The 24,994-nt window shown below is 37.0% G+C and overlaps 1 protein-coding gene across 1 annotated transcript; it reads left to right on the forward strand.

Moving 5' to 3' along the window:
- The first annotated feature begins 1,045 nt into the window (after positions 1–1,045).
- Positions 1,046–24,092, forward strand: LOC107452886 (uncharacterized). Its single transcript, XM_043044685.3, has 2 exons — positions 1,046–1,056; positions 2,630–24,092. The coding sequence occupies exons 1-2, from the start codon at positions 1,046–1,048 to the stop codon at positions 23,991–23,993; spliced, it is 21,375 nt and encodes a 7,124-aa protein (XP_042900619.2). The 3' UTR covers positions 23,994–24,092.
- The last annotated feature ends 902 nt before the right edge of the window (positions 24,093–24,994 follow it).

Here is a 24,994-nt window from a genome sequence, read left to right on the forward strand (position 1 = left end):
CTAACCTTTAATCATCAGCATTGGCACGACAGCCCTTTGTGAGCCTGGGCCTTCCTCAGAAGTTTTTCCCATTCTGCCCTTCTCCCAGCAATTGTTTTCCAGTTCTTTACTTTTAGGATGGCAAAATCCTCATCCACACAGTCCTTCCATCTCTTTTTGGGCCTTCCTCTTGGCCTTTTATTGGAGGGGGTTGCATTAAAGACTCTCAATGCTGTTTTTACTCTGATAGAGCGTGCGTATATTCCAGTATCCAAATCTCATTTCCTTTGAACATTTCGTGGTTAAATTCCGTGAAGGCAGTCTGGCATTTACTTCTTTGGATTTCGATCCAAATCCTGACTATCAATCAATTATATCAATCCTGAATGTTGACTTAAACACAAGAAGAAGATAAATAACAATTAACGATTTTAAGGTTAAAAAAAAAGAATGAAGTCAGTTTAATTAATAAGAATATCACCTCAAGCATTTAAAATAAACACCTCTTAAAAAAATTATTTTAATGAGTATAATTTTTTATGATATACAAAGACAAAGAAAAAAAATATTAAAATTTATTTTTTAGCAGACGCAGTTTTAGTCTCTTTAAAATCAACTGTTTTTGAGGTTTCATTTTCGATCGAAATTATAACCAAAGAATTTTGTCTCTCTTGCGTAATTGTATAGACTTTTAAATTATGTAAATAGTTGTAAGCTTTGAGATGTTTTAACACATTAGAGCAGTTTTTCTCAATATTTTTTACCCTATGCATATCTTACATCATTGCTAGAAAATCACTACTCTACACCAGTCTAAAATCCCAAAAGGCAACACATTTATTTAGTTTTGTAACCATTTTCCAAGAAAACAATAAGAAAACAAAATACCGGGCTAGCTCTGAAATTATTTATTTATATAGTTACTAGCAGAGCACAGAAAACAGTTACAAATTACTAAAGAAAACATATTAACAAAACGAAACTCACATAACACTAAACGGACAGATTATTTTGGAGATGTTCTCCAATCGGTTGCCGCAGTTCAACTCAAAAGTTTCGCCACAAGATGGCGTGGTGGTAATTCAGTTTTAAAGTAGTATAGTTCTGTTACAGTTTCAGATTATATTTCAAAATTAAAAAAAAAAAAAATTCTCTTAAAATATGCATTGTTCTCCACTTTCATAAACTAAAACTAAAGACCTAACATCCTTAATAAAAAGAAAACATAATTATTTCAGATTAGCAACTTTGTGGAAATCAAACAGTACACTTATTTGCAATTTTTAATTATAAGATAAGCCAATGAATTTCATTTGTAAGCTTTTTTTCTTTTGAGTATTTATCATTCTAAACTCATTCTAAATACTTCAATTCTAATAACTTCATTCTCTTGACTCATTCTAAACATAGACGAGAGAATTTAATTTGAGCCGTATTCAGAAATGGTTAGTGATGAGGAAAACGAATATTATATTTAGAGAAAGGTTGTAGGAGTTTATTTAGACGTGTAACAGTATTGTCGATTGAGCATTAAAAAAAAAGAGAAAAAAAGGAATATCGAAGTTGATAACTTTGACGTAGTCTGCGGCAGAAACCCGTCTTTCTTAAAATTTTTGAATTTTCATTTTTTTGTTACATATGTCATAGGCCGATTGGAAAATCCGGCCGTTTGCAAACGGCCTACGTCATTTCACAAAACATCTAAAACTACAATAATTCAACAAATACCGTCGATTTTTTACTACGAGACGGGTTTTCCAATTAGATCGCCTAAATGAAAAATGGACACGCATTATAGCACAGAAAAATCAACAATGTCCTTCTTCAGGATTATAAAATATGATGATTGGAGTAGACCGCAGATTGTGTATAGCTTATTGACCAGTTCACATGAAAGCATTTAAAGTGAATGTAAAGTTTTGCTGTAATAAGGATGTGTCCAAAACAGAACAAGACGCAATAGTGTGATTTTTAGTGATGTAAGGGACCTAATGTTAGTCTTTATGGACAAACGATTGCTATAGAAGCACAGTTCAGAACACTCATTGTTGTACAAACGATTCTGAAAGAGATGAATATAATACCCAAGACAGTAGGCATCAGGATTTCCAATGAGTCCAATAATGCTGCTGATTAAAAGTGATAATGAAAGAGTCACGACTTGTGACCTTTGTGCAGTACTTTTGCACTAAAAATGGTACAACTTCACGCTGTTTAGTTTGGATGCACCCTTTTTAGTACGACTTTATATTCACTTTAAATGCTCTCACGTGAACTCGTTAATCAGTTGTGTATGATGGTACCGCTATAGCTTATAATACCTGACACTACCACTCTCGTCCAAAATTCATTTAAGAAACCATTATATTTACACAATTTTCATAATCAAAACACGGTTATATGTTTATGCTCTCATTCATTCTATTTCAGTGGAAAATTCAGAACAAAAAGAGGAAGGTTAAAGATTAGAGTCAGGAGAAGCATAAGTCATCTTTCTGAATTAAAAAAAAATATGTTTAAGAGTGACTTAAACAGGAATTTAATAAGGAATATAAAGAAAAAATGTAAATAAGGATTGAAATAGTATCGAAGTCAAAAACAGTTTAGCAACTGAATTACAATCAGACATGAACTGGTTAATTAAATTAAGTTTGATATTGTTATTAATCTATACGCTGTTTACTCATGTTGAGCCAAAAAAGCATCATCACGGCTCGAGATCTAAAAGTCCGTGGGCAAATCCTGTCAAAGCACAGACTTTTATGAAGTGTCTAATTCAAACAATAAGCACATCCCCGGTGTTCCCTGAAAAAGAAAAAAAGGATATGGAGGGAATAATGGAAATTGTGATGTCTGCCTTCAACAGTGTGAACAGTTCAAAAGGAAGTTATTTTTCTAAGATGAAGGCAATGAACAAGGCCTTCGCTGCATCAATGGCAGAACTTGTATTAGCTGAAGGTGTTGATTACCCTGAAAGCATAAAAGTAAAAACTGAAGCACTTACAAAAGCTTTGCAGCATTGTCTTAAATTTACCGTAGGAACTGCAAACAGACGTTTGATTACTGAAATTAAAAGATTAATCTGCCTGTTTTTGAACGAAGCAGCAGATGATGTTTCCATAAACGAAGCAGAAGACTATGATTTAGAAAGGCCTTCGGAAGTATTAGCGAAAACTGATGGCAGCGCGACATTGGAACTTAAGGAGATATTGCTTAATGGCCTCCTAAGATCCGAAACATTCAAAACCATATTCAATAGAGGCACTTCTCTACAATTTGCTATAAATGCGTCCGATTTCGCACTGCAGTCAGTGGCGATCCGCCTAAGTCTGAACGAATCTGTGGTTTCACAAATAAAAAACAGGACTGTTCAGTCCATTTATACTCTTTTTACCAACTGCACTAGTATTAAAACAAAAGAATATGCTACGGTAATTGCAGTGAATATCGCTGCAGTTTTAGGAAGCAAATTTAAAATAAATCATGGAAATGTAAAACAAATTTCAGCAAATATCGCAATTCCCTATATTAGAGAATTAAATATTATGTCACCAAGTCTTTATCTTCGGAAAATAGACGTAGAAGCTGATTTAAGAAAAGTGCAATCTTTCATCCTGTCTAATGATACACAGTCTTCCTCCGGTAATATAAATCGTACACTTTTTGCAACAATCGCAACGTCACTCTCGAACTCAAAAGTGTTTCGTGAAACGTTCAATAACAATACTACTAAGGAAATCGTAGTTAATATATTAAAAAATTTTGCTCCTCAAATCGCCTCTAACTTCAGAATGGATAACATTACTACATCTAAGCTGGAAAATGATTTAATTAGAACTGTATCAACAGTTACAAAAGGATCTAGTACACGAGATTACGCTCAAGCCATTGCAAATGCAACAGCCACATTCCTGTTAGCCAATGGTCAGATATCCGACGCCAATTTGAGCAGAATAGCTGCAAAGCTTCTTTCAGTTTTTTTGCATGAAGTTACCACTAGTGCAACTAAATTTGGAATCGACCTGTCAGGCATCGATACTCGACAAGATTTAGAGAATATAACTAGGAACATTAAAATGAGCATCCAAAGTAGTATTTCACAAAATGATTCTAGTCTTGATACTGGAAAAACCATACTTGTTGAATCTGCCAAGCCCGACGATGATGGTACAAATTTTCCTACTTCTACCCTTCAATATAGAAACTGGATCATGATACCTAAACTTGCACAGACTTTATTAAAGGCCTTTCTAAGGTCAAATACTTTTGAGACTATATTCAATCCAAATGTTTCCCAGCAGGTTGTATTAAGTGTGTCTAATGCAGCATTGAAGGCCGTTGCTGACGGTTTCAGACTAGATAAGGAAACACTTTCGCTAATGAAAAACAAAATTACACATTCTCTTTCCACTATCAGCAATGGCACCGATACAAGCGTCTATGCTATGGTAATTACTGAGAATATCGCTAACGTTTTAGGAAGCAGATTTGTATTAAATTACAAAAATGTGAACCGAATTGGAGTAAAAATTGTAAGTTACTTTATCAGAGGATCAACCGTTATTGCACATAGACAAGGATTTAAACTGCAGAATGTAGATACTGATCTAAGAAACGTGCAATCATTTATTATTTCTGATAATCTATCAGTTCCAGAGACTACGACTCTTATATCCGATTCTGCAGGACATCATCCAAGAGGATCGATCGCATTCAAGTTTGGATCCTCTACAGCTGGAGTGTATCTAAAACTTTCTGCAACACTCACATCTTCATTCTCGAACTCGAAAGTGTTCCATGCCGCTTTCAATAACAGGACATCCAAAGAAATCGCCGCTAGTATTTTGCGAAATATTGTAAATAATATTGCCTCTAACTATAGATTAAACAGCAGATCAGCACGATTCCTCGTAAATACTTTAATTGGAGCCGTATCTACGGTTAAGATAGGATCCGACACAAAAGCTTACGCTCAGTCTATTTCTAATGCAACTGCAGCAGAGTTAGTAGGCAATGGCCAAATATCCAGCACTGATTTGAATCAGAAGGCTACAGGACTTATTTCAATTTTCTTGCAAGAAATTTCTTCGAATGCCTCTAGGTTTGGAATCGATCTATCAGGCATCAATGCTCAAGAAGATTTATCGAATGCAGTTAGGAGCGTTGAAGTAATAATTCAAAGTCTCCCCACTTCAAATGATCCTGAATATGCTATTTATGAGTTGGAATATTCGGACGAAGGTGATTCCATTCCTTTTGAAAGAAAACTAGGTACTCCACATTTTGTCCCTACAGATGGTTTCGCTACATCGAAACTACTGCAGATATTATTTAGGTTTTTCCAAAAATCACACACATTTAGAATGATATTCAATAGAAACTCTACTCGATCAGACGCGATTTCTGTGTCTGAATCAGCGTTGCAGTGGGTTGCTTCCAGCTTGAGACTGGATGAGGCTATGACTTCTAGACTGAAAAACAAAATCATTCAATCTCTTTCCAAAGTTAACGCAGACTCCCATACAAGCGTTTATGCCATTGTAATTGCTATGAATACTGCTACGTGCTTAAGTAGCCTATTTAAAATTAATTTGGAAAGCGTAAACCAAATTGGAGCAAGTATTGCTAGCGCTTTCATTAATGGGTCATCCATCGTTGCTCTAAGATTAGGACTTGAGCTTCCGAATGTCAACGTGGATGCCGATATAGAAAACACTAAATCATTCATCTTGTCCGATTTACCCAGTTCATTGATTGTATCTCCTAATGTTAGCTTAATTAGGGGTAATCCTAATGAATCTGGCTTATATATGTTTGAACCCTTGGAAACAGTCGTAATGGCCATGAGACTTTCGGCATCACTCACTGCTTCGCTGTCGAATTCGAAAATTTTCCGAGCTGCTTTCAATGCAAAGGCACCTAGAAAAGTCTCCATGAATATTTCGAGAAGTCTCGCGGATGCAATTGTTTCAAAATTTGGATTGGATAACAGTTCTGCACCAATAATGATAAAAGCTATCAAGAATGCTGCATCTAAAGTTAACATAAAATTATATAATGAATATTTAGCTGAGGCATTTAGTAACGCAATTGCTGAAGTGTTCGTAGCGAGAGGTCTAATTTCTAACTCGAATTTGAGACAAAATGCTATAAAACTTGTTTCAGTTTTCTTGGAAGCAATATTCTCTACCGCACCTCAGCATGGAATCGACGTGTCAGGCATCAACGCTCATGAGGATATATCAAACGCAACAAGGGATATTGAAGTGAACATGCTAAGTAGTGCTTCTTCACAAGATGGTATTTTCGATACTGGGTATACTACTATCTTTGAATCTGCTTATCCCAACGAAGATGGTGCGATTGCTTCGGATACGAATTCAGGTACTTTATACCTCAGGAGTAACGAGATATCAAATCTTCAACAGACTTTATTAAATGCCTTTCTAAGGTCAAATACTTTTGAGACTATATTCAATCCAAATGTTTCCCAGCAGGTTGTATTAAGTGTGTCTAATGCAGCATTGCAGGCCGTTGCTGACGGTTTAAGACTAGATAAGGAAACACTTTCGCTAATGAAAAACAAAATTACACATTCTCTTTCCACCATCAGCAATGGCACCGATACAAGCGTCTATGCTATGGTAATTGCTGAGAATATCGCTAACGTTTTAGGAAGCAGATTTGTAATAAATTACGAAAATGTGAGCCGAATTGGAGTAAATATTGTAAGTTATTTTATCAGAGGATCAACCGTTATTGCACATAGACTAGGATTTAAACTTCAGAACGTAGATACTGATCTAAGAAACGTGCAATCATTTATTATTTCTGATAATCTATCAGTTCCAGAGACTTCGCCTCGTATATCCGTTTCTGCAGGACATCATCCAAGAGTATCGATCGGATTCAAGTTTGGATCCTCTACAGCTGGAGTGTATCTAAAACTATCTGCAACACTCACATCTTCATTCTCGAACTCGAAAGTGTTCCATGCCGCTTTCAATAACAGGACATCCAAAGAAATCGCCGCTAGTATTTTGCGAAATATTGCAAATAATATTGCCTCTAACTATAGATTAAACAGCAGATCAGCACGATTCCTCATAAATACTTTAATTGGAGCCGTATCTACGGTTAAGATAGGATCCGACACAAAAGCTTACGCTCAGTCTATTTCTAATGCAACTGCAGCAGAGTTAGTAGGCAATGGCCAAATATCCAGCACTGATTTGAATCAGAAGGCTACAGGACTTATTTCAATTTTCTTGCAAGAAATTTCTTCGAATGCCACTAGGTTTGGAATCGATCTATCAGGCATCAATGCTCAAGAAGATTTATCGAATGCAGTTAGGGGCGTTGAAGTAATAATCCAAAGTCTCCCCACTTCAAATGATCCAGAATATGCTATTTATAAGTTGGAATATTCGGACGAAGGTGATTCCATTCCTTTTGATATAAAACTAGGTACTCCACATTTTGTCCCTACAGATGGTCTCGCTACATCGAAACTACTGCAGATATTATTTAGGTTTTTCCAAAGATCACACACCTTTAGAATGATATTCAATAGAAACTCTTCTCGACCAGACGCGATTTCTGTGTCTGAATCAGCGTTGCAGTGGGTTGCTTCCAGTTTGAGACTGGATGAGGCTATGACTTCTAGACTGAAAAACAAAATCATTCAATCTCTTTCCAAAGTTAACGCAGACTCCCATACAAGCGTTTATGCCATTGTAATTGCTATGAATACTGCTACGTTCTTAAGTAGCCTATTTAAAATTAATTTGGAAAGCGTAAACCAAATTGGAGCAAGTATTGCTAGCGCTTTCATTAATGGGTCATCCATCGTTGCTCTAAGATTAGGACTTGAGCTTCCGAATGTCAACGTGGATGCCGATATAGAAAACACTAAATCATTCATCTTGTCCGATTTACCCAGTTCATTGATTGTATCTCCTAATGTTAGCTTAATTAGGGGTAATCCTAATGAATCTGGCTTATATATGTTTGAACCCTTGGAAACAGTCGTAATGGCCATGAGACTTTCGGCATCACTCACTGCTTCGCTGTCGAATTCGAAAATTTTCCGAGCAGCTTTCAATGCAAAGGCACGTAGAAAAGTCTCCATGAATATTTCGAGAAGTCTCGCGGATGCAATTGTTTCAAAATTTGGATTGGATAACAGTTCTGCACCAATAATGATAAAAGCTATCAAGAATGCTGCATCTAAAGTTAACATAAAATTATATAATGAATATTTAGCTGAGGCATTTAGTAACGCAATTGCTGAAGTGTTCGTAGCGAGAGGTCTAATTTCTAACTCGAATTTGAGACAAAATGCTATAAAACTTGTTTCAGTTTTCTTGGAAGCAATATTCTCTACCGCACCTCAGCATGGAATCGACGTGTCAGGCATCAACGCTCATGAGGATATATCAAACGCAACAAGGGATATTGAAGTGAACATGCAAAGTAGTGCTTCTTCACAAGATGGTATTTTCGATACTGGGTATACTACTATCTTTGAATCTGCTTATCCCAACGAAGATGGTGCGATTGCTTCGGATACGAATTCAGGTACTTTATACCTCAGGAGTAACGAGATATCAAATCTTCAACAGACTTTATTAAATGCCTTTCTAAGGTCAAATACTTTTGAGACTATATTCAATCCAAATGTTTCCCAGCAGGTTGTATTAAGTGTGTCTAATGCAGCATTGCAGGCCGTTGCTGACGGTTTAAGACTAGATAAGGAAACACTTTCGCTAATGAAAAACAAAATTACACATTCTCTTTCCACCATCAGCAATGGCACCGATACAAGCGTCTATGCTATGGTAATTGCTGAGAATATCGCTAACGTTTTAGGAAGCAGATTTGTAATAAATTACGAAAATGTGAGCCGAATTGGAGTAAATATTGTAAGTTATTTTATCAGAGGATCAACCGTTATTGCACATAGACTAGGATTTAAACTTCAGAACGTAGATACTGATCTAAGAAACGTGCAATCATTTATTATTTCTGATAATCTATCAGTTCCAGAGACTTCGCCTCGTATATCCGTTTCTGCAGGACATCATCCAAGAGTATCGATCGGATTCAAGTTTGGATCCTCTACAGCTGGAGTGTATCTAAAACTATCTGCAACACTCACATCTTCATTCTCGAACTCGAAAGTGTTCCATGCCGCTTTCAATAACAGGACATCCAAAGAAATCGCCGCTAGTATTTTGCGAAATATTGCAAATAATATTGCCTCTAACTATAGATTAAACAGCAGATCAGCACGATTCCTCATAAATACTTTAATTGGAGCCGTATCTACGGTTAAGATAGGATCCGACACAAAAGCTTACGCTCAGTCTATTTCTAATGCAACTGCAGCAGAGTTAGTAGGCAATGGCCAAATATCCAGCACTGATTTGAATCAGAAGGCTACAGGACTTCTTTCAATTTTCTTGCAAGAAATTTCTTCGAATGCCACTAGGTTTGGAATCGATCTATCAGGCATCAATGCTCAAGAAGATTTATCGAATGCAGTTAGGGGCGTTGAAGTAATAATCCAAAGTCTCCCCACTTCAAATGATCCAGAATATGCTATTTATAAGTTGGAATATTCGGACGAAGGTGATTCCATTCCTTTTGATATAAAACTAGGTACTCCACATTTTGTCCCTACAGATGGTCTCGCTACATCGAAACTACTGCAGATATTATTTAGGTTTTTCCAAAGATCACACACCTTTAGAATGATATTCAATAGAAACTCTTCTCGACCAGACGCGATTTCTGTGTCTGAATCAGCGTTGCAGTGGGTTGCTTCCAGTTTGAGACTGGATGAGGCTATGACTTCTAGACTGAAAAACAAAATCATTCAATCTCTTTCCAAAGTTAACGCAGACTCCCATACAAGCGTTTATGCCATTGTAATTGCTATGAATACTGCTACGTTCTTAAGTAGCCTATTTAAAATTAATTTGGAAAGCGTAAACCAAATTGGAGCAAGTATTGCTAGCGCTTTCATTAATGGGTCATCCATCGTTGCTCTAAGATTAGGACTTGAGCTTCCGAATGTCAACGTGGATGCCGATATAGAAAACACTAAATCATTCATCTTGTCCGATTTACCCAGTTCATTGATTGTATCTCCTAATGTTAGCTTAATTAGGGGTAATCCTAATGAATCTGGCTTATATATGTTTGAACCCTTGGAAACAGTCGTAATGGCCATGAGACTTTCGGCATCACTCACTGCTTCGCTGTCGAATTCGAAAATTTTCCGAGCTGCTTTCAATGCAAAGGCACGTAGAAAAGTCTCCATGAATATTTCGAGAAGTCTCGCGGATGCAATTGTTTCAAAATTTGGATTGGATAACAGTTCTGCACCAATAATGATAAAAGCTATCAAGAATGCTGCATCTAAAGTTAACATAAAATTATATAATGAATATTTAGCTGAGGCATTTAGTAACGCAATTGCTGAAGTGTTCGTAGCGAGAGGTCTAATTTCTAACTCGAATTTGAGACAAAATGCTATAAAACTTGTTTCAGTTTTCTTGGAAGCAATATTCTCTACCGCACCTCAGCATGGAATCGACGTGTCAGGCATCAACGCTCATGAGGATATATCAAACGCAACAAGGGATATTGAAGTGAACATGCAAAGTAGTGCTTCTTCACAAGATGGTATTTTCGATACTGGGTATACTACTATCTTTGAATCTGCTTATCCCAACGAAGATGGTGCGATTGCTTCGGATACGAATTCAGGTACTTTATACCTCAGGAGTAACGAGATATCAAATCTTCAACAGACTTTATTAAATGCCTTTCTAAGGTCAAATACTTTTGAGACTATATTCAATCCAAATGTTTCCCAGCAGGTTGTATTAAGTGTGTCTAATGCAGCATTGCAGGCCGTTGCTGACGGTTTCAGACTAGATAAGGAAACACTTTCGCTAATGAAAAACAAAATTACACATTCTCTTTCCACCATCAGCAATGGCACCGATACAAGCGTCTATGCTATGGTAATTGCTGAGAATATCGCTAACGTTTTAGGAAGCAGATTTGTAATAAATTACGAAAATGTGAGCCGAATTGGAGTAAATATTGTAAGTTATTTTATCAGAGGATCAACCGTTATTGCACATAGACTAGGATTTAAACTTCAGAACGTAGATACTGATCTAAGAAACGTGCAATCATTTATTATTTCTGATAATCTATCAGTTCCAGAGACTTCGCCTCTTATATCCGTTTCTGCAGGACATCATCCAAGAGTATCGATCGGATTCAAGTTTGGATCCTCTACAGCTGGAGTGTATCTAAAACTTTCTGCAACACTCACATCTTCATTCTCGAACTCGAAAGTGTTCCATGCCGCTTTCAATAACAGGACATCCAAAGAAATCGCCGCTAGTATTTTGCGAAATATTGCAAATAATATTGCCTCTAACTATAGATTAAACAGCAGATCAGCACGATTCCTCATAAATACTTTAATTGGAGCCGTATCTACGGTTAAGATAGGATCCGACACAAAAGCTTACGCTCAGTCTATTTCTAATGCAACTGCAGCAGAGTTAGTAGGCAATGGCCAAATATCCAGCACTGATTTGAATCAGAAGGCTACAGGACTTCTTTCAATTTTCTTGCAAGAAATTTCTTCGAATGCCACTAGGTTTGGAATCGATCTATCAGGCATCAATGCTCAAGAAGATTTATCGAATGCAGTTAGGGGCGTTGAAGTAATAATCCAAAGTCTCCCCACTTCAAATGATCCAGAATATGCTATTTATAAGTTGGAATATTCGGACGAAGGTGATTCCATTCCTTTTGATATAAAACTAGGTACTCCACATTTTGTCCCTACAGATGGTCTCGCTACATCGAAACTACTGCAGATATTATTTAGGTTTTTCCAAAGATCACACACCTTTAGAATGATATTCAATAGAAACTCTTCTCGACCAGACGCGATTTCTGTGTCTGAATCAGCGTTGCAGTGGGTTGCTTCCAGTTTGAGACTGGATGAGGCTATGACTTCTAGACTGAAAAACAAAATCATTCAATCTCTTTCCAAAGTTAACGCAGACTCCCATACAAGCGTTTATGCCATTGTAATTGCTATGAATACTGCTACGTTCTTAAGTAGCCTATTTAAAATTAATTTGGAAAGCGTAAACCAAATTGGAGCAAGTATTGCTAGCGCTTTCATTAATGGGTCATCCATCGTTGCTCTAAGATTAGGACTTGAGCTTCCGAATGTCAACGTGGATGCCGATATAGAAAACACTAAATCATTCATCTTGTCCGATTTACCCAGTTCATTGATTGTATCTCCTAATGTTAGCTTAATTAGGGGTAATCCTAATGAATCTGGCTTATATATGTTTGAACCCTTGGAAACAGTCGTAATGGCCATGAGACTTTCGGCATCACTCACTGCTTCGCTGTCGAATTCGAAAATTTTCCGAGCTGCTTTCAATGCAAAGGCACGTAGAAAAGTCTCCATGAATATTTCGAGAAGTCTCGCGGATGCAATTGTTTCAAAATTTGGATTGGATAACAGTTCTGCACCAATAATGATAAAAGCTATCAAGAATGCTGCATCTAAAGTTAACATAAAATTATATAATGAATATTTAGCTGAGGCATTTAGTAACGCAATTGCTGAAGTGTTCGTAGCGAGAGGTCTAATTTCTAACTCGAATTTGAGACAAAATGCTATAAAACTTGTTTCAGTTTTCTTGGAAGCAATATTCTCTACCGCACCTCAGCATGGAATCGACGTGTCAGGCATCAACGCTCATGAGGATATATCAAACGCAACAAGGGATATTGAAGTGAACATGCAAAGTAGTGCTTCTTCACAAGATGGTATTTTCGATACTGGGTATACTACTATCTTTGAATCTGCTTATCCCAACGAAGATGGTGCGATTGCTTCGGATACGAATTCAGGTACTTTATACCTCAGGAGTAACGAGATATCAAATCTTCAACAGACTTTATTAAATGCCTTTCTAAGGTCAAATACTTTTGAGACTATATTCAATCCAAATGTTTCCCAGCAGGTTGTATTAAGTGTGTCTAATGCAGCATTGCAGGCCGTTGCTGACGGTTTCAGACTAGATAAGGAAACACTTTCGCTAATGAAAAACAAAATTACACATTCTCTTTCCACCATCAGCAATGGCACCGATACAAGCGTCTATGCTATGGTAATTGCTGAGAATATCGCTAACGTTTTAGGAAGCAGATTTGTAATAAATTACGAAAATGTGAGCCGAATTGGAGTAAATATTGTAAGTTATTTTATCAGAGGATCAACCGTTATTGCACATAGACTAGGATTTAAACTTCAGAACGTAGATACTGATCTAAGAAACGTGCAATCATTTATTATTTCTGATAATCTATCAGTTCCAGAGACTTCGCCTCTTATATCCGTTTCTGCAGGACATCATCCAAGAGTATCGATCGGATTCAAGTTTGGATCCTCTACAGCTGGAGTGTATCTAAAACTTTCTGCAACACTCACATCTTCATTCTCGAACTCGAAAGTGTTCCATGCCGCTTTCAATAACAGGACATCCAAAGAAATCGCCGCTAGTATTTTGCGAAATATTGCAAATAATATTGCCTCTAACTATAGATTAAACAGCAGATCAGCACGATTCCTCATAAATACTTTAATTGGAGCCGTATCTACGGTTAAGATAGGATCCGACACAAAAGCTTACGCTCAGTCTATTTCTAATGCAACTGCAGCAGAGTTAGTAGGCAATGGCCAAATATCCAGCACTGATTTGAATCAGAAGGCTACAGGACTTATTTCAATTTTCTTGCAAGAAATTTCTTCGAATGCCACTAGGTTTGGAATCGATCTATCAGGCATCAATGCTCAAGAAGATTTATCGAATGCAGTTAGGAGCGTTGAAGTAATAATTCAAAGTCTCCCCACTTCAAATGATCCTGAATATGCTATTTATGAGTTGGAATATTCGGACGAAGGTGATTCCATTCCTTTTGATAGAAAACTAGGTACTCCACATTTTGTCCCTGCAGATGGTCTCGCTACATCGAAACTAATGCAGATATTATTTAGGTTTTTCCAAAGATCACACGCATTTAGAATGATATTCAATAGAAACTCTTCTCGATCAGACGCGATTTCTGTGTCTGAATCAGCGTTGCAGTGGGTTGCTTCCAGCTTGAGACTGGATGAGGCTATGACTTCTAGACTGAAAAACAAAATCATTCAATCTCTTTCCAAAGTTAACGCAGACTCCCATACAAGCGTTTATGCCATTGTAATTGCTATGAATACTGCTACGTGCTTAAGTAGCCTATTTAAAATTAATTTGGAAAGCATAAACCAAATTGGAGCAAGTATTGCTAGCGCTTTCATTAATGGGTCATCCATCGTTGCTCTAAGATTAGGACTTGAGCTTCCGAATGTCAACGTGGATGCCGATATAGAAAACACTAAATCATTCATCTTGTCCGATTTACCCAGTTCATTGATTGTATCTCCTAATGTTAGCTTAATTAGGGGTAATCCTAATGAATCTGGCTTATATATGTTTGAACCCTTGGAAACAGTCGTAATGGCCATGAGACTTTCGGCATCACTCACTGCTTCGCTGTCGAATTCGAAAATTTTCCGAGCTGCTTTCAATGCAAAGGCACCTAGAAAAGTCTCCATGAATATTTCGAGAAGTCTCGCGGATGCAATTGTTTCAAAATTTGGATTGGATAACAGTTCTGCACCAATAATGATAAAAGCTATCAAGAATGCTGCATCTAAAGTTAACATAAAATTATATAATGAATATTTAGCTGAGGCATTTAGTAACGCAATTGCTGAAGTGTTCGTAGCGAGAGGTCTAATTTCTAACTCGAATTTGAGACAAAATGCTATAAAACTTGTTTCAGTTTTCTTGGAAGCAATATTCTCTACCGCACCTCAGCATGGAATCGACGTGTCAGGCATCAACGCTCATGAGGATATATCAAACGCAACAAGGGATATTGAAGTGAACATACAAAGTAGTGCTTCTTCACAAGATGGTATTTTCGATACTGGGTATACTACTATCTTTGAATCTGCTTATCCCAACGAAGATGGTGCGATTGCTTCGGATACGAATTCAGGTACTTTATACCTCAGGAGTAACGAGATATCAAATCTTCAACAGACTTTATTAAACGCCTTTCTAAGGTCAAATACTTTTGAGACTATATTCAATCCAAATGTTTCCCAGCAGGTTGTATTAAGTGTGTCTAATGCAGCATTGCAGGCCGTTGCTGACGGTTTCAGACTAGATAAGGAAACACTTTCGCTAATGAAAAACAAAATTACACATTCTCTTTCCACCATCAGCACTGGCACCGATACAAGCGTCTATGCTATGGTAATTGCTGAGAATATCGCTACCGTTTTAGGAAGCAGATTTGTAATAAATTACGAAAATGTGAGCCAAATTGGAGTAAGAATTTTAAGTTACTTTATCAGAGGATCAACCGTTATTGCACATAGACTAGGATTTAAACTGCAGAACGTAGATACTGATCTAAGAAACGTGCAATCATTTATTATTTCTGATAATCTATCAGTTCCAGAGACTTCGCCTCTTATATCCGTTTCTGCAGGACATCATCCAAGAGGATCGATCGGATTCAAGTTTGGATCCTCTACAGCTGGAGTGTATCTAAAACTTTCTGCAACACTCACATCTTCATTCTCGAACTCGAAAGTGTTCCATGCCGCTTTCAATAACAGGACATCCAAAGAAATCGCCGCTAGTATTTTGCGAAATATTGTAAATAATATTGCCTCTAACTATAGATTAAACAGCAGATCAGCACGATTGCTCATAAATACTTTAATTAGAGCCGTATCTGCGGTAAAGATAGGATCCGACACAAAAGCTTACGCTCAGTCTTTTTCTAATGTAACTGCAGCAGTGTTAGTAGCAAATGGCCAAATATCCAGCACTGATTTGAATCAGAAGGCTACAGGACTTATTTCAATTTTCTTGCAAGAAATTTCTTCGAATGCCTCTAGGTTTGGAATCGATCTATCAGGCATCAATGCTCAAGAAGATTTATCGAATGCAGTTAGGAGCGTTGAAGTAATAATTCAAAGTCTCCCCACTTCAAATGATCCTGAATATGCTATTTATGAGTTGGAATATTCGGACGAAGGTGATTCCATTCCTTTTGATAGAAAACTAGGTACTCCACATTTTGTCCCTGCAGATGGTCTCACTACATCGAAACTAATGCAGATATTATTTAGGTTTTTCCAAAGATCACACGCATTTAGAATGATATTCAATAGAAACTCTTCTCGATCAGACGCGATTTCTGTGTCTGAATCAGCGTTGCAGTGGGTTGCTTCCAGCTTGAGACTGGATGAGGCTATGACTTCTAGACTGAAAAACAAAATCACTCAATCTCTTTCCAAAGTTAACGCAGACTCCCATACAAGCGTTTATGCCATTGTAATTGCTATGAATACTGCTACGTTCTTAAGTAGCCTATTTAAAATTAATTTGGAAAGCGTAAACCAAATTGGAGCAAGTATTGCTAGCGCTTTCATTAATGGGTCATCCATCGTTGCTCTAAGATTAGGACTTGAGCTTCCGAATGTCAACGTGGATGCCGATATAGAAAACACTAAATCATTCATCTTGTCCGATTTACCCAGTTCATTGATTGTATCTCCTAATGTTAGCTTAATTAGGGGTAATCCTAATGAATCTGGCTTATATATGTTTGAACCCTTGGAAACAGTCGTAATGGCCATGAGACTTTCGGCATCACTCACTGCTTCGTTGTCGAATTCGAAAATTTTCCGAGCTGCTTTCAATGCAAAGGCATCTAGAAAAGTCTCCATGAATATTTCGAGAAGTCTCGCGGATGCAATTGTTTCAAAATTTGGATTGGATAACAGTTCTGCACCAATAATGATAAAAGCTATCAAGAATGCTGCATCTAAAGTTAACATAAAATTATATAATGAATATTTAGCTGAGGCATTTAGTAACGCAATTGCTGAAGTGTTCGTAGCGAGAGGTCTAATTTCTAACTCGAATTTGAGACAAAATGCTATAAAACTTGTTTCAGTTTTCTTGGAAGCAATATTCTCTACCGCACCTCAGCATGGAATCGACGTGTCAGGCATCAACGCTCATGAGGATATATCAAACGCAACAAGGGATATTGCAGTGAACATACAAAGTAGTGCTTCTTCACAAGATGGTATTTTCGATACTGGGTATACTACTATCTTTGAATCTGCTTATCCCAACGAAGATGGTGCGATTGCTTCGGATACGAATTCAGGTACTTTATACCTCAGGAGTAACGAGATATCAAATCTTCAACAGACTTTATTAAACGCCTTTCTAAGGTCAAATACTTTTGAGACTATATTCAATCCAAATGTTTCCCAGCAGGTTGTATTAAGTGTGTCTAATGCAGCATTGCAGGCCGTTGCTGACGGTTTCAGACTAGATAAGGAAACACTTTCGCTAATGAAAAACAAAATTACACATTCTCTTTCCACCATCAGCACTGGCACCGATACAAGCGTCTATGCTATGGTAATTGCTGAGAATATCGCTACCGTTTTAGGAAGCAGATTTGTAATAAATTACGAAAATGTGAGCCAAATTGGAGTAAGAATTTTAAGTTACTTTATCAGAGGATCAACCGTTATTGCACATAGACTAGGATTTAAACTGCAGAACGTAGATACTGATCTAAGAAACGTGCAATCATTTATTATTTCTGATAATCTATCAGTTCCAGAGACTTCGCCTCTTATATCCGTTTCTGCAGGACATCATCCAAGAGGATCGATCGGATTCAAGTTTGGATCCTCTACAGCTGGAGTGTATCTAAAACTTTCTGCAACACTCACATCTTCATTCTCGAACTCGAAAGTGTTCCATGCCGCTTTCAATAACAGGACATCCAAAGAAATCGCCGCTAGTATTTTGCGAAATATTGTAAATAATATTGCCTCTAACTATAGATTAAACAGCAGATCAGCACGATTGCTCATAAATACTTTAATTAGAGCCGTATCTGCGGTAAAGATAGGATCCGACACAAACGCTTACGCTCAGTCTTTTTCTAATGTAACTGCAGCAGTGTTAGTAGCAAATGGCCAAATATCCAGCACTGATTTGAATCAGAAGGCTACAGGACTTATTTCAATTTTCTTGCAAGAAATTTCTTCGAATGCCTCTAGGTTTGGAATCGATCTATCAGGCATCAATGCTCAAGAAGATTTATCGAATGCAGTTAGGAGCGTTGAAGTAATAATTCAAAGTCTCCCCACTTCAAATGATCCTGAATATGCTATTTATGAGTTGGAATATTCGGACGAAGGTGATTCCATTCCTTTTGATAGAAAACTAGGTACTCCACATTTTGTCCCTGCAGATGGTCTCGCTACATCGAAACTAATGCAGATATTATTTAGGTTTTTCCAAAGATCACACGCATTTAGAATGATATTCAATAGAAACTCTTCTCGATCAGACGCGATTTCTGTGTCTGAATCAGCGTTGCAGTGGGTTGCTTCCAGCTTGAGACTGGATGAGGCTATGACTTCTAGACTGAAAAACAAAATCATTCAATCCCTTTCCAAAGTTAACGCAGACTCCCATACAAGCGTTTATGCCATTGTAATTGCTATGAATACTGCTACGTGCTTAAATAGCCTATTTAAAATTAATTTGGAAAGCGTAAACCAAATTGGAGCAAGTATTGCTAGCGCTTTCATTAATGGGTCATCCATCGTTGCTCTAAGATTAGGACTTGAGCTTCCGAATGTCAACGTGGATGCCGATATAGAAAACACTAAATCATTCATCTTGTCCGATTTACCCAGTTCATTGATTGTATCTCCTAATGTTAGCTTAATTAGGGGTAATCCTAATGAATCTGGCTTATATATGTTTGAACCCTTGGAAACAGTCGTAATGGCCATGAGACTTTCGGCATCACTCACTGCTTCGCTGTCGAATTCGAAAATTTTCCGAGCTGCTTTCAATGCAAAGGCACCTAGAAAAGTCTCCATGAATATTTCGAGAAGTCTCGCGGATGCAATTGTTTCAAAATTTGGATTGGATAACAGTTCTGCACCAATAATGATAAAAGCTATCAAGAATGCTGCATCTAAAGTTAACATAAAATTATATAATGAATATTTAGCTGAGGCATTTAGTAACGCAATTGCTGAAGTGTTCGTAGCGAGAGGTCTAATTTCTAACTCGAATTTGAGACAAAATGCTATAAAACTTGTTTCAGTTTTCTTGGAAGCAATATTCTCTACCGCACCTCAGCATGGAATCGACGTGTCAGGCATCAACGCTCATGAGGATATATCAAACGCAACAAGGGATATTGAAGTGAACATACAAAGTAGTGCTTCTTCACAAGATGGTATTTTCGATACTGGGTATACTACTATCTTTGAATCTGCTTATCCCAACGAAGATGGTGCGATTGCTTCGGATACGAATTCAGGTACTTTATACCTCATGAGTAACGAGATATCAAATCTTCAACAGACTTTATTAAACGCCTTTCTAAGGTCAAATACTTTTGAGACTATATTCAATCCAAATGTTTCCCAGCAGGTTGTATTAAGTGTGTCTAATGCAGCATTGCAGGCCGTTGCTGACGGTTTCAGACTAGATAAGGAAACACTTTCGCTAATGAAAAACAAAATTACACATTCTCTTTCCACCATCAGCACTGGCACCGATACAAGCGTCTATGCTATGGTAATTGCTGAGAATATCGCTACCGTTTTAGGAAGCAGATTTGTAATAAATTACGAAAATGTGAGCCAAATTGGAGTAAGAATTTTAAGTTACTTTATCAGAGGATCAACCGTTATTGCACATAGACTAGGATTTAAACTGCAGAACGTAGATACTGATCTAAGAAACGTGCAATCATTTATTATTTCTGATAATCTATCAGTTCCAGAGACTTCGCCTCTTATATCCGTTTCTGCAGGACATCATCCAAGAGGATCGATCGGATTCAAGTTTGGATCCTCTACAGCTGGAGTGTATCTAAAACTTTCTGCAACACTCACATCTTCATTCTCGAACTCGAAAGTGTTCCATGCCGCTTTCAATAACAGGACATCCAAAGAAATCGCCGCTAGTATTTTGCGAAATATTGTAAATAATATTGCCTCTAACTATAGATTAAACAGCAGATCAGCACGATTGCTCATAAATACTTTAATTAGAGCCGTATCTGCGGTAAAGATAGGATCCGACACAAAAGCTTACGCTCAGTCTTTTTCTAATGTAACTGCAGCAGTGTTAGTAGCAAATGGCCAAATATCCAGCACTGATTTGAATCAGAAGGCTACAGGACTTATTTCAATTTTCTTGCAAGAAATTTCTTCGAATGCCTCTAGGTTTGGAATCGATCTATCAGGCATCAATGCTCAAGAAGATTTATCGAATGCAGTTAGGAGCGTTGAAGTAATAATTCAAAGTCTCCCCACTTCAAATGATCCTGAATATGCTATTTATGAGTTGGAATATTCGGACGAAGGTGATTCCATTCCTTTTGATAGAAAACTAGGTACTCCACATTTTGTCCCTGCAGATGGTCTCGCTACATCGAAACTAATGCAGATATTATTTAGGTTTTTCCAAAGATCACACGCATTTAGAATGATATTCAATAGAAACTCTTCTCGATCAGACGCGATTTCTGTGTCTGAATCAGCGTTGCAGTGGGTTGCTTCCAGCTTGAGACTGGATGAGGCTATGACTTCTAGACTGAAAAACAAAATCACTCAATCTCTTTCCAAAGTTAACGCAGACTCCCATACAAGCGTTTATGCCATTGTAATTGCTATGAATACTGCTACGTTCTTAAGTAGCCTATTTAAAATTAATTTGGAAAGCGTAAACCAAATTGGAGCAAGTATTGCTAGCGCTTTCATTAATGGGTCATCCATCGTTGCTCTAAGATTAGGACTTGAGCTTCCGAATGTCAACGTGGATGCCGATATAGAAAACACTAAATCATTCATCTTGTCCGATTTACCCAGTTCATTGATTGTATCTCCTAATGTTAGCTTAATTGGGGGTTATCCCAATGAATCTGGTTTATATATGTTTGAACCCTTGGAAACAGTCGTAATGGCCATGAGACTTTCGGCATCACTCACTGCTTCGTTGTCGAATTCGAAAATTTTCCGAGCTGCTTTCAATGCAAAGGCATCTAGAAAAGTCTCCATGAATATTTCGAGAAGTCTCGCGGATGCAATTGTTTCAAAATTTGGATTGGATAACAGTTCTGCACCAATAATGATAAAAGCTATCAAGAATGCTGCATCTAAAGTTAACATAAAATTATATAATGAATATTTAGCTGAGGCATTTAGTAACGCAATTGCTGAAGTGTTCGTAGCGAGAGGTCTAATTTCTAACTCGAATTTGAGACAAAATGCTATAAAACTTGTTTCAGTTTTCTTGGAAGCAATATTCTCTACCGCACCTCAGTATGGAATCGACATGTCAGGCATCAACGCTCATGAGGATATATCAAACGCAACAAGGGATATTGAAGTAATTATCCAAATTAGTTTTACGGAATACCCCAGTATCGATTCTGCGTACGCTTTAGTCCAGTCTGGTTATCCTGGTCAAAAAAGTGCCATTTATGCAGACATAAATTCGGATCACCAATTTGTCAAATTTATACAGATGGATTTGTCCTCTAAACTTAAATGGGCTTTATTAAATACCCTTCTAGGATCAGACTCCTTCAAAAACTTATTCAATCGAGACGATTATCCACGGATTTTGATAATTGTCTCTAACTCAGCTCTGCAGTTTGTTGCTCCAAGCTTAGGCCTCGATACTGATGTGGTTTCGCAACTAGAGAATAAAATCAGCTTATCTCTTTCAAGCATTAGAACTGGTTCAGACAAAAGCATCTATGTCAAACTAATTGCTAGTAATATCGCGACAGTTTTTGAGAGCAATGGTAAAATAAACAATGAAAATGTAAACGAAATTGGTACGAATTTTGCAAACGCCATTATTAAAGGATTAGCCCTTATTGCACCAGGTCAGGCATCATCTTCAACTAACGGAACTGTCAAACTTTCAGAGCTGCTTACATCTTCTCTCGCTAATTCAGAAGTGTTCAGAGTAGCTTTTAATGACAAGACATCCAAATCTGTTGCCCTCAATCTTTCAATAATTCTCTCAGATTCGATTGTTGCCATAACGGATAATAGTACAAAAACAAAGCTGAAAAATGCTATGGTGACCGCCATATCTAAAGTCAAAATCGGTTCTGACACAAGAAATTATGCTATAGCTCTTTCTCGTGCAATTACTGAAGTGTTAGCAGCCAGCGATCAGACATGGAACTCTAATTTAAAGCAAAATGCTCTGCAACTGATGTCGAACATAGTACAAGTAATATATAATAGTGCTCCTCTGTTCGGTATCAGCGTCTCAAACATCAGAATTCATGAGGATATATCTAACGCATTTAAAGGTATTGTAATAACTATAAAAAGTAACCCTTCTCAAGGAGAATCCGGTCCCGATTCTGGATATCCTGTTAAAGATGATCCCCTTTTTCTTGGTACAGATTTGGAACCGTCGTTACTCGTGACTACTGATGACAACGCTACATCAAGACTTCAGCAATTTTTGTTAAATTCTCTTTTAAGATCAGATTCTTTTAAAGCCTTATTTAAAAGAGACGATTTCCAACGTGTTCTGTTAATTGTGTGTAACTCAGCACTGCAGTCGATTGCAGACAGCTTAGGAGTGAATGGAACTTCTATTTCGCAATTTGAAAACAAAATCAGTCAGTCTCTTACTGCCTTACATAATAACTCGGACTCCGACACTTATGCTATTATAATAGCTTCGAATATCGCTGCAATTTTAGGTAGAGGCGGTAAAGTTAATGACGGAAATGCATATCAAATTGGAGCGAATATTGCTAATGCCATTATCAAAAGATCAGCTGTTATTGCAACAAAATTTGCATCAGGCAGAATAACTACAAAAATTTCCACACTACTCGCAACTGCTCTCTCTAGCTCGAAAGTGTTCAGAGCCGCTTTCAATGCCAAGACATTCAGAGAAGTCGCCACAAACCTGGCAAGAAATCTCGCAGATTCGATTGTCACCCATTCTCGATTGAATAACAGCACAGCAGCGAATCTGAAAAAGCTTATAGTGGATGCCGTATCTAGAGTTAAAACAGGATCGGACACAAGAGACTACGCTCGAGCTATTGCTAATGCAACTGCCAAACTATTAGCTATCAGTGGCCCGTTATCTAACTATGATTTGAAACAAAAGACACCAAAGCTTTTTTCAACTTTCTTGCAAGTAATATATTCCAGTGCCCCTCAGTACGGAATTGATCTGTCAAGTATTAACTTTGAAGACGATTTATCAAACGCAACTACAGGAATTGTATTAGCAATCGAGACTAGCCCTTCTTTAGATGAACTTAAACCTGATACTACTTACAATGTTGGCCCTTATTATGGATATTCTGACAAAAATGTTTTCATATCTCAGGGTCTCATTACACCCTTTAACGTTTCTGTTGAAGGACCTCCTGAAGAGATACAACCTTTAACTTTCCTTATAAAAAAGTTAGTTGATTCTCCCAGTGGATTGAAGTCTCCAGAAGCTGAAGCCCGTGTCAAAAAAATGGTTTTATCAGTTGCTCAATCACATGGGCAAAAAGGTTTGGATATTAGCGCATTTCTAAACATTTTTAAATCAAGTATTTTTCAACTTTCAAATTCCGATTTTTCAAGATGCGAAGCAACGGTCGAAGCTCTTATGGAAGTCATGGTAACCTTTGTGCAAGTTCTTGGATCAGCTAAAATTAGCACAGTTGATACTTCATCTACCTTAAAAATTATTGATTCTGTAGCTGATGCTCTATCTGCTCTTTGAAGTGATTTATTAAATCCGCATGCATTGAAAACCACATGAATCGCAATATTTAGTATTCAAATTATCTAATTACTTCTAAATAAATTGGATCATTATTGTTATTGTTGTTGAGTTTTTCACTCCAATTATTTTTTTCAAGCAACTTACACTCTGAAACTTTTTTATAATTTAAATTCAATATTGCATGCAATCAAGATGTGTTTACGGTAAGTATTTTTTCGATGAATTTCGATTGTATTAAGTTATACGGTAAGTATTTTTTCGATGAATATTTACGAAGGTTATGCATATCAAAACATATAAAATAATTTGTTAAATTTGAAAATTTTTAAATATAACTTAATTTTTATAGATTTTTACAAAATGTGTGTAATTGGGTTATAATTTCAAGTATGTGATTTCGCTGATGTTTTTCGCAATAAAAATTATAACTGAATAATCACAAAGAAATAGGTAAAAAATAATAATTATATTAGAAAACTATTTAACTATATGCTACACAGCAAATAATTATATATATATATAAAAAAAAAACACATATACATAAATATTGCATTGAAGTTTCGATCTCAGAACGTAAAAAACAGATGATTAGATCCAAAAAAAAGTTAGCCAAGGTTTTTCCTTACCTTTTGCAAACTGTACACACATTTTACCACATTAGTAATCGGACAAGAAATGGCCAAGTGATTTAAAACTTCAGCTAATATTAATTTCGGTTATCTGCTGAGAAAAAAAGTAGGTAAACAAATAACAAAAATTACAATCTAACTGAATAGAGCCGTGATGGCTCAGGGGATAGAGCGTTCGCCTTCCAATGAGGTAAACCGGGGTTCGATCCCGGCGATGGCTGGTCGATACGAATTCCGCATCCGGCTTGCACCGACCACAGTGCTGACGTGAAATATCCTCAGTGGTAGATGGATCATGGGACTAGAATCTCTTTGCCACCAAGCTAACAATGGGACGTTACGCAAATGCGGGTAAGTTCCATCAAAAAG

This window comes from Parasteatoda tepidariorum, chromosome 6 (genome assembly GCF_982258835.1).
Source record: "Parasteatoda tepidariorum strain Cologne lab strain chromosome 6, Ptep-v5.0, whole genome shotgun sequence".
In the NCBI taxonomy this organism is placed as follows: Eukaryota; Metazoa; Arthropoda; class Arachnida; order Araneae; family Theridiidae; genus Parasteatoda; species Parasteatoda tepidariorum.